Source organism: Anoplophora glabripennis, unplaced genomic scaffold (genome assembly GCF_000390285.2).
Source record: "Anoplophora glabripennis isolate ALB-LARVAE unplaced genomic scaffold, Agla_2.0 scaffold18, whole genome shotgun sequence".
NCBI classification, from domain to species: domain Eukaryota; kingdom Metazoa; phylum Arthropoda; class Insecta; order Coleoptera; family Cerambycidae; genus Anoplophora; species Anoplophora glabripennis.
Genome location: NW_019416221.1, coordinates 1,688,936 through 1,701,073, shown reverse-complemented (window position 1 = coordinate 1,701,073; position 12,138 = coordinate 1,688,936). Strand labels below are relative to the sequence as shown.

General features: G+C 33.5%; 1 protein-coding gene across 1 annotated transcript in view; it reads left to right on the top strand.

The window, feature by feature from the left end:
- Positions 1 to 361: 361 nt before the first annotated feature.
- The window catches only part of LOC108908280 (lachesin), a 141,054-nt gene continuing 129,277 nt past the window's right edge, over positions 362 to 12,138 (top strand). Inside the window, exon 1 of the mRNA XM_018712272.1 lies at positions 362 to 695. Coding sequence (XP_018567788.1) covers positions 650 to 695 — 46 coding nt within the window. The 5' untranslated portion in view covers positions 362 to 649. The remainder of the gene's footprint in view (positions 696 to 12,138) is intronic.

Here is a 12,138-nt window from a genome sequence, read left to right as displayed (position 1 = left end):
TTCCCAAAATACTTTCTTCGAAAGTTTTTCTGCCGTACCGGGACTTTTGGATAACCCTATATATTTGTAGGGGTAAAAATTTGGGGTTTATGGAAAATGGCCACAATGGCGATGGTTTCTGCCTCGGTGTCTTAGACTAATAAGTTATTTTAATGTTAATAATATTTCAATAGTTTTTTGTATTTTTGCTTCACAATCTCTACATGTTTGGATTGTGACGTGCGGAGAGCCAGTATCAACTGCCAAGAGAACGAATGTCACCATCAACAGTTCACGCGGAACGCCCTCGACCACCGGTGAGGTCAGAAAAACCACCGATGCCTCCTGCTTTTTCCGCATAAATACGGCCCGCCAGCAGCGCGACGTTGTTTTGTCGCTTAATTACCATCCCGCAGATCGCGATCCTCCGTCGACACCGCGCGCAAGCGTCCATTCAAAAATAATCTCCGCCGAGAGCGCGAAGCCCTCGACGCCGCCAGCTCAGTGCGTATTTTATCAGGTTCAAATATCTTCGCAGCATCGAGACGGCCGGTGTACCTTTCCCGCAAAAGGGCCTACAGTTTGTTTCTCCGTTAACAGGCTGGTTACGGTTCGCGAGGTACTCGCTAAAGTTAATTGTGAGTGTTTGAGAGTGCTGCAGGGGTTCAACATGCGTCTCGTTTTGGTGGTGCTCTTCTCTCTCCTCTTCGCTACCGGTAAGTCACCACGGGGGTATTTCGGGATGTAAACAAAGGGGGTCTTTGTTGGTGCCTTAGCTTTTTCTTTCCTCCAGGATTTTTGATGGTATTGACGATGTGATTAATTGAGAAGCGTGCCTTGATAGGGCTGGAAGGCGCAACAGTTGGTTTAAAGTCAAAATGTATTGTTTGGGCACCAAAAGATCATACGTAGTGCTTGAGTGGTTTTGAAAGTTAGTACCTAAGATTACATGGCAAAAAATTATGTCAAATGTTCACACAGTTGGAGCATTATTGATTGTAATTCATATAAAATATACGACGGACTACAATTTGTGTCACATTACCAACAAATTGTATTTAAAATTTCTCTAGATTGTAGGTTTTGTCAAGTTACTATTTTATATTGTTTGTAAATGTTCACAAATAGTCTCTAGAAACTGTCAGGATGCTGCAAAAATTTTCACATATAAATTTTATTTAGAAAATGATTACATTAATTTAAGTTGTAATAGTACAATTTTTGAAATCAAACACAAGTCCAGCCAACCAATGAATTTTGAAAACATTGTTAAAAATGGTTACAACCCCTTGTCGCGTCACATGTCACTAACATTTTGCATCTTCTATGCGCCAATAAATAAGAAATTTTTACACAGTATCGATATCTTCAAGTTCTGCAAATAAATCCATTTATTGTACTTTGTTTTGTACGATTATTCACAACCAGAACGGACACCAAGAACAACATTTAATACGTCTGCATTTGTGATAGAACTAAAGCTAAGTAATCTAATAAAATAATGTAAAGGCGTAAAGGCCATAGGCGTAGCAAAAAATCTTACTGTGTATGTCCACATTCTTTTGAAAAATATCTACAAAGAATTTTAGATAGAAAAACAACATTGTGGTAACAACGTATTTTTAGTAAATATTTCCAAAATATGTAGGTACTACTTTCTTTACGAACACAGAGGTTAAATTTTATTGCAACAAAATTAACAGTTTTTATGGACGAAGATACACAAAAACAGCACAAAATGTTATTAAAAAAGCTTCTCAGAATAATTGTGTAAAATTTCGATTTGTTACTTGATTTCAGTTGTTTCCGCTAACTTCTAAATGGGGTGCGACAAAATATTCAAAAATTTATATCACAATGTCGAGTATGTGTGTAAAATTTTAATGTTCTATATGTACTCTGAGAAAAATATTCAGTCAAGCAACTGTTAATTTGAAATATGTTTTACTCGTGTTGTTCTAACCTTTAAGAGATATCAACACGTAAATATAGCCATGATAGATGGATCTCAGCGTTTCCGCATTAATGAAACCTGGTATATTAGTCCAGTCAATTATCATTTTCCCGTATAATTTTGCCAAACAGCACCGATTTTCATAAAAATTTGGATTTAGGTTCTACTTACCCTCTACTTCAAAGTTGACCCTATACCGGGGGTCGCTTTTACCCTGGGGGTGGATGCCACCCCTTTTCTGGGGTTCATTGAAAATAACTCCGGACATGGAAGTCGATATTTTTCGACTTATTCGCGAGTGAAAATGTAAATAACACTTTTTCGGACGGTTTTTCGGGTATAACTATAAAAATGTAGCCTATAAAAAAAACAAATAGAATAGTGTGTTTATGGTGTCTATAGACCCAATACAAGCGGAGTAATAGCTTGTTGAAGGTTGGTTCTTATTCGTCAAACGCCAAAATTGAAATTTTGAACGTGAAATAACCAAAAACCAATGCATTTTTCAGGGAATACCCATAGAACCTTTTTTAAACTGTTTGAAAAAACCTTTATTTTTATTTATTTATAAAAGTCCCTAGCATATAACATAAGCGAGTTATGACGAAAATAAAGTTGGTCCGTATATTTTCGGCAACAGAAAACGTGAAAATCACCCCCTAATTACCACCTCAATTGAAAATAATCGTTACCACTTTAAAATTTACTTTATTTATGTACTTGTAATATGCTCTAGAAGTTTGACCGGTTTGAAGTGCTTAGTTTTGAAAAAAGTTGAGCTTGAAGTGAAAAGAGAAGTTTTGTATTTTTGGAAAAAATTGTCTTTTCTTCAAAATAACTCAAAAACTATTAATTATACGCAACATTTTGTAGAGTACAAAATTGTAGGTTTTGCTTTTTTGAAAATTTTTTCCTGTAGGATAAAAATTAAGTAAGATATGGCCGTTTAAATTTTGCATATGTTCGCAAATAGCAACTTGTTCAAACCCTTTCAGCTCAAACCCTTACTTAAAAATAAGGGCTAAAAGAAAATGTAACTTATTTGATCTTATAGCCCTTGAAAAAAACTACAAAATGGTTTTTTGAAGGGCTTGATAGCATAAAAACTAAGCGAGTTATGGGTAAAAAACCAATCACATATTTTTGCAGATATCAGACCTACGTATGTTGAAGCATTAGCTATATTTTAGGAATAGAAATAGGAATTTTAGGAATAGAAATAGGAATTTTAAGAATAGAATAGAAAAGGAAGACGAAAGTGAAGAGGATTTTTGATTATTTATATGTTTTTTCAATAAAAAAATGTTGTTATAAAAATATCTTCAATGACTGGACTATATTCCAACTTTTCAACTACCTTTTGAGTTTTGAGGGACAGAGTTTTTTTGGGACGCCTCGCCTGCAGCTTCTATTATTCTCATGCTTCAGACCAATATAAAACCAATTCGTTCCAAAACAAATGCGGGTGAGGCCGAATTCTCCCTAATAACCTAATTATAAACCCAATTTGATTTCGCTTTGAAGAAATATTTGTCTTGGTTATTTTTAGCAATGTTTTCATGCTCCATGGCCGTTCTAAAAATAAAACGGTATTATTTTCTGCATCTGCAATTCGTATACTTAAGTTATTACTTAATATTTTCTGGCTTGCCGGGCGTGTTTTTTTAATACAAATGAAAAAGAATTACGACATCTCCTTTCAAATTCTGCAGACACTTTAATTACATAAAATTGTGTGCATTGGGAATTAGATGTAAGCGTTAAAAAGTAATGTGCATATTTTGGACAGTCACTATACTTGTTAAATTCAGCTATTAGAATCCACAAAATATTTTTATACTATACTTACGTAAAACCATAACAGTAGATTTCGTACTATTTAAATACAATTTGTTGGTAACGTGAATTTATAATTAGTTTTTACATTTTCCATAAGCATATAATCCCGAAAATATGTGGTGAAAAAATCAGGTCGATATCTTTAATATTGACCCTCATAAATAATTTTTAATTCGGTTCAAGCCGTTCCCAGAGCATTTGTGACGTCACACCACTCGACTGGCTCCAACCAACAGCTCTGTGAGCTATTAGCTATTGTATCAAGTTATTTATAGTATAGTCAGCAAATTTAACAGTTATGTAGAAAACATTGCAAACTAAATTTTAAATTACTTTTTTACTATGAAAATTTCTAGGGGGCGGCCCCAGAACCCCCCACGTTAGGCGCCACTGAGTATAGTATAAGTTTTTCTCCCAATTTGTCGTATAGTTTTATTTTTTTGCGTTTTTTTAATATTCCTCCGTGTACATCTTCGAAAAAATTGATTTGGGACAATGAGACTTACCATTTGTTGCACTTTTTCGTACTTTGGGAATTTACACGTCATTTTCATTAAGTCATTTATTATGTAGATGATACAACAGATTCCTGGTTCATTTTGTGCAATATAATTAATTTGCTGGCGGTGCTGTTAGCATGTCTATTAAAACGGGAGTTAAAAATAAACTTCAAGCAAAATGCGTAACGGGGAAAATTCAGCTTTAATAATGTTATAATGTGTATAATACTAACCTTGCAGGGTGCCATAAAAGTTTTATAACGTATGGAAAAAGACGTAAACTGATTAGTTCGTTTACTTATACGATTCACGAAATAGAAATCTTATTTTGTTTGTTGCTCCGTCGTTTTTTTTTAATTTTGGCATCAATTATTATGCATCTCGTTACATATTAAAAATAGAAACTGTTCAACAGATGTCTGGGACTTATTATGTCACCTACATACATTTTTTTAGGTGAATTTCCCTGTTTGTTTGACATTTAAGTATGCAAATATCGGATTTGTCGTTCTATGTGGGCTACCTAAAATGCATGAAATCGGTTTTTATTGTGAAAGTTTTATTCTTCCAAAATGCATAAGTTCTAAGATATAAGTAAAAAACTCAGATAAAATAGGTATTTTTTAAATTGTTTTAACATTTTTACAATTTTGAAAATGTTCCGAACCTCGCCCAGATTTAGGGATCTACACTTTTATTATATGAGTTATACTGAAGTTATTGTCTTTAGTATTTGAAAATTTTACTTTTGTTAGAGACATTACAGTAACTATAAACATCGCGTTATTAAATTTTTCCTTAACAGTTCTATATTTGAGAAACAATATAAACACAAACATATCAAGAGAACGTAATTAATACATACTTTTAGTAGGGCAAAGTCGATATTACCTATTATAGCTTTTACATTAATTATAAACAAATATTACTTAGCTAACCCCTTTGGCAAGCAATGTCGCTTTCTAGGTCATGTTTGAACAACCTTTCTTTAATCATACAAGCTTGTTTGTTTTCTTTCCTTCGCGTATGTTGCGCATTTTTCGTAAACATATTTATTTTGCGTCCGTGTAATTTACTACGTTTTTCGTGACATACCTGTTCTGTTGGCGTTTAAAAATTTTGAAATTTGATAATAAAACGACAATTATCACCGTTCCTCGCTTTGTCTGCCTCGAGTTTACGTTTGGATTTGAGGCAAGAGTAGGTGTTCGTACACGTGCGTTTATCCCGTTGATTTATGCCAGCAAATATTTAAATGAAAATGAAAAGTGACATCATTCCAGATTGCGAAGCGTTATTTTAAAATTATTTATGTTCTAGTGGGTTTGTCTGATGGCACAGATGTTCGAGAAATATCCTAGATTTCTGCTATTTTATTATTATATTTATTGTAATTTGTAATGTTTCAAATATATATTTATAGGGTTCTGATTGACAAATTGCACCAGTCTATGACACAACAGTAACATAAATATTGTTTTATTTTATTCGACGACTCATCTTTGCAATAGTACATCTACATCCTTGAAATACTGATGTTTTGAAATATAATAAGGTGTCAGAAAAATGTATACCAAAACTATAAAGCATATATTGCTAAAAATTTCAATACAGGAGCAATTTAATGTCTCATTTTAATGTTCTTGTTTTATACGCTCAAATTTTCCACAGGAAAAACATCAAGAAATGTTCAATTCGGGGATTTAGAAGTATATTCTACTTGTTTTGTAATACTTATTTAACGACAAGGAAGTGTAACTCTCTCGTCATCCAAATTGGCACAATGTCAAGTCTGGTTGGAAACTGGTATTTGACTTTGGAACAAATTATATTAATATCTATTTTATTTGTTTGCAAATACATTACAATACAGCAAACGGGACAAAGTCCGGATTACGGGATAAGGTAAAAGAGGAAAGCTCAACTAAATTAAAAAAAAAAGAAGAGACAACTAACATTAAAACATACAACTACGACGCAGATCAACTGAAATTTCTACAAACAATATCAGACAAATATAACAAATAATTGGCATCGAAGTTAGATCATTAATAAAAATAACAAACTGCAGTGGCCCCAGGGCAGACCCTTGCGGAACCCCTGAACATTGATGAGATTTGAATAGAATGATTGTTACATGCTGTAGATTTTTGCATTGGAACACTCTGTATATAATAAATTTATGGGTACTGTCTGTGTACACCAATTAACGTCCCACTGACCTTTCTGATAAGTTCAGGGGAAGACGGGCTGCTATGTATACGCAAGCAACGTTAAAAAAAAGCAAATATTTGTAACATGATTTATCAGTCTGTTTGGCGAACCAGATCCATCTGTAAAAATATGTTTCAGATCCTAATATTGTGTAATGAAATTCGGAGAATTTAGTCTTAGAATATCACAGTTTAGAAGCACGATAAATTTTGGCATTCAGCCACCTCGATTATGTTTGTGGATAGGGAGGGACAATATACTGCTAAACAGTGTATAGATTAGATTTGTTGTAATAACACGTATGGTGTGTTCTGATTACAAAGGGTTATTTATCTGAATGTAATGAACATAGAATGGTGTACAAGAAAGATGTTAGATTAAAAAAAATACATTTGAGACCCCACTGGATGTACGGTGTACCGCCTATGGGTCACTTGCCTAAAATCAAATGGTACAGTAACTACATACATATTTTTCGCGCGTTTTTTTAATTATTATTCCAGCAATACACTTGGTAATGCAAACAGTTTGAATTATAAGAATTAACATCGTCGTAGAGCTTTTAAATTGTTTATCTCTTTCTTCATAACATGCAACGGGATTCCTAAAGCTGATCCTGAACTGCCAGACAGTAATAGTAAATATACACTTCCTATTTTTTGCTTTTGGTGGAAATCAACAATGAATCATCCCATACGAAGTTAATTAAGATAAGAACTCTTATTTGTGACGCCCATCGTCCATTAGTGCACTGATACTTTTTAAATAAAGCCTGCTTTGTTCGAGATGATACTAAACAGGTTCTCATTATCACGGAGAGCATTGTTAAGCGGACTAAATAATGGAAAATGCAGGAACCCCGAACACAGGGAATTTACTAATAGGAAACGGGAGAACTGGGATATATATATAGGTTTCAGTTTTTGTTAACGGGGTTTAGATACGTACAATCTGTTGGTTTTAAAGCCGATGTATTTGTGGAGTTCCCTAATGAATTAAGAGCCCCGTGTTCTTACGACAGACCAGTGGAAACTATAATAATTGTAATATGTAGGGATATTTTTGTTTACTTTGTATGAGTTTCAAACGTTGTGTTTATTAAGTTTGTCATAATACTTGAAACTTGTTTGGTTTGTTACAATCCAGAGGAATATCAATTTGAAATCCAAAATTTCTTTTATATCCAACTTTTTTGACATTCATAAGCTCGAATTAAGGAAACTCGCATACTTTTTTAACAGAAGAAACGTTTCTTAGTTCAAGATTGCCATGTCCTCTATGACTTTTATACGCTTTGTATGATTAATGCGTCAAATTTGACAACCATACATAGCTGATCTGCTGAGAGCAACTGAGATGTGTTTTGGAAAAGCTTCATATGTAAAATTTTGATCAAATACCAAATAATATCTCAGTAAATGAAAATACCTATAAAAGTTACAGAGAGTGTGCTATGTAGAAAATTACATCCTGTATATGCACGCAGATGTATTCTTGGTTCGAGATACGCTCGTAATTTGATGTGGGCCTTGCTTTTGGCTTGTGAATGGCCTTGAAAGCCCGCTACTCGAACGTAGCCCTCTTAATCCCTTAAGAGGGATCGGTCTGACAGTGATTAAAGAACATCCAACGCAGAGGTCAGCGAGGAAGGGTGGTAATTTACGGGTGCATGCCTATGTTGAAGGCTGCGGATGTATGTTTCAATCCTGTAGTCGCGCCCAGAACAGAACACTCCATATTTCACTGGAGAACGTCGATAAATTTATTTTGTTTTCAGCTTAGCCGCTAAATTCTAGTTTTCGTTACGTCCGTCTGTCGATTTATTGGATTTGCCGGTGTATCTTTTATTGCCTTTCTCGGTCTTAATAAATTGGTGGGCGAATTGGAGACAGTACAACTAGTTCTAATTTTTTGGCAAATAACTACTCGTCAAAACGTTTATTTGCAGGTACACCTCCTCGTTTGTATTGATATCCACCATCCACACGATACGGCATATTTTTTACATAACTACGTAGTCTGGCATTGTCTAGAGCTGACCTAAGTCTTTTGTTTTTATAGTGATTGATTTTTATCAACATGTAACAAATGTAGACCAATTCCAAACAACTTAATTTAATTTGTTTTACATATTGTTTGTAATTATTTCTTTTTTATTTGCAGGTAAGTTAAGATTTCAAACTGAGGACGTGTCTTTTTGTAAGTACATTATTTTTTCTGTTTTCAACCTTATTGTTAAGATTTTTCACTCTACTGAGTTACCTTTATTGATACTGAAACCGTTCTGGCTGTTTTACAATACACACAATTACAAAGAACCCACGCGTTAACCCAAACATTTTCTCGAAGCAAACATTAAAAAACCGTAACATAAATATTATTCTTCGGGTGGTCGCGTTTAAAAAGCATTACGACCCAGTTCTTTCACCGCATAATGTAAATATACACGGGAAAATAATTTGTATTTCAGCGTCTTTCCTCACCCCTCCACCCCTTGCGCGCACTCACGGCATCCAAACAGTTTTATCAACGATATCGTAAATGAAAAGCTGAGACCGTAGATAAGCATTGGCGGCGGGTCACAAAGGCCACCCAAACTTTCTATTTTCGATAAAAAGCAGCAAGATTTTATGGATAGCAGCTCATAGCTCAAAAATTCGCATACCTACATTTATTTTCTACCAAACCTACAAATAGAATGTTGAAATTAGCATCCGGTGTAATCAAGGGCAATAATTAATAATAAATTAGAAACAAAGTAGTAAAATCTAAATATAATTGTTCGATTTTTTGATAGAAAACTTGTTGGGAACCACTGTCATTCCTATATTTCCCAATATACTATTTAGACATAGCGCTGAGCTTTTCTAAGGGACAAAGAATACAAAATATGTATAACAAGACTAAATTTGTACAACTTTGCCACATTTCTTACAATATCATTAGGTTTACATTTATTTCAAATATTATCCACGTACCAATCCGCGTATAAAATTTAAAATCCAGTAAAATCTACCATTTCACTATTTTTAATCTCCATATTTCACTTGAGTCCATCATAGTTCATTAAAAATATTGATTAAATACACTTAAAGCTACTTAAAATAAAAACATAAAACACCGTCCGTGACAATAACAAATCGACATAAGTTCATCAACTTTTTGAAATAAATGAAAATGTAACAGGAGTTGTCATATTTTATTATTTTTTTATATAGGAATGGGATAAAAATGGTACTGGGAGAAATTTTGGATAGGGTAAAGAATAACGTGTTTAAATTTCGGACAAAAAATCATTCATATAATTTTTCGAAATTTGTCGAAAAAAATGTACTTAATATCTAATAATACATAAAAATGACAGACTGGACTTATTCATATTGTTTATAAAGGAAGTTGAAATATATGTACACAATAAGATTGTGAGAGTCTTAACAATATAATTATATTTGCATTCGGAACTATGGAACACCCTGTTTATTAATTACATTCTACTGATTGACGTGTTACATATACCCGTACATTTTACCTTAATTGCATCAAATGTCAATTTAAGAAATTTTAAAACATGCTAATTCATTTAAATTTTAATCTATCGTATAAATTGAATTTATACGATACCAATAAAACTCTAAATTCTCATTATAACTATAAAGAACTGGTAGTAAGGATACATAAATTAACATATAATTATTTAATCATTTTAATAACATAGTGGCATAATAAATGACCCGGTAGTTAAGTGAATTAAATTGGATATAACTATCCACGTTGTTGCAAAAGTCAGAAGCAGTTTTCAGCATTGCTACTTCAGCTTTAATACAAAGCAGCGTGACATTTTTTTTGCCGGATGATGTTGAGAGAGGGAAAACTTTTCTATTTTTCGTTTTATTGAAAAATGCAATTATTGTTGTTGAATTGTGCTTGTGTTCAGATGCACCAAAATTTTGTCAAGTAAACCAACTTATAAAGAAGAATAAAATCAGCTCCTTAGTAGGAGACACCCTGTATATGTCACTCATTTAAAATTACATTTTTGTACATTTGAATACAGGCAGAATTATTTAACAAATGTGACTCTCTTTCCTAAATAAAAGTTTTCCTTGTCCTCAATTTCATCCGCCGACAAACTGTGGCACGTGAGCCAGAAAAAATTGAGACATTGCTGATTGGGGAAATACTTTCATATGAAACGTTTGGGTATCGGATTTCTGGTATCGTACAATATATATTAAGTTTTTGCTTAGATGTTATAGTAAACATGGTTTGGTTATAAGCATTTGTTTTATTTACATGGAGTAGGTATATCTAAATCCATTCTCGACACATTCCAAGTAGTTAGAGGGATTGTGAAAATTGCTCTTCCTTGTTCTTTCCTGTCTTGCGATCGTGCTTTATTTTCTTGGCAACAAATTTACACCGGGACCAATCTCGGACAATTTAGCGAATGAAGTTGTGTGTTTTCACTATAACTTGGGAGTGGCAGTGTATTTCTCTCAGATCTCTCAGTCGAACTGTTTCCTTATTTTTAGACCACCTCTACGTGTATTTATAGACATGTAGTATTTGTGAAGTTGTAAATTTGTAAACAATCAAAGAGAATTAATAGACTTAAATCATTTGCTGTAAATAAGCAGGTATCATCATAACCTCTCCTACCGAGGAAACTTTTATTTTTTCTTATCTTATTCGTCTTTTAACGCTTCCCACCACATCACAATAATCTATAGCTTTCAAAAAAGTCAAATAAATACACCGATGCGCTCACAAAAAATTAATTTTACACCTTTTACGACTATTTTATTCATAAGTTCGTTGTATTTGTTTTACCGGTTTTGCCCTCGCTAGCTTCATCTCTCTTGCACACATCAGGGCGAGTATCTCTGTTTCTATTAGCCCGGTCAAAATAGACATTTCAAATAACGATAATTCCGACAAAGTTAAATTTTGGTGGAGACCTTGGGTACGCCATTAGAAATAAAGTGTCAAAAGTTCTCATCGATCCCATGTGTGCTAAAAATGTTATTCGGGGTCAAATGTCAAAATTTTAGGTTTTTTAGATTTTTTTCGAAAACGATATGTTTCATCAAAAAAGTAGCTCTGACAAAAATTATAGATCCTAAAATTATCTACAAAAATGGTCCTTATACTTTTTTTTAAAGAATCACCATTCCTGAGATATCGCGATTCTAATAGTTGAAGGAGTCATGTTCTACATGATATGCACACATTTCCACACCATCTGTGAGGTAGTGTACATTGATGCGTTTTTTTTAACGTGGTTTCCCCGGTAGACCTACTCCACGAACTGTTATGACGGAATTTTCAGGGACAATACTCTTTTAACTGTATGATGATTATTGATATTGATATTGGTTATTGACTTTAACTCTAGTTCTGATTTCTTTTGATATTTTAATCTGATTCATACTCTTCAAAATCGACTTCAACAGTCATGTCTTCTTCGATTTCTTCTTCTTCCTCTTCTTCTTGCTGGATGTTCATAAATTGTTCAAATTAAGATGCATCAGCTGTCTCTTCATCGAAATCACATGAATCTTCGTCTGTTGTATACAATTGGACATTTGAGCAAGACTGGCTTTGGCAATTAGTAAACGCTGGAGAACACAGTAACCCTACTCTTCTACAACC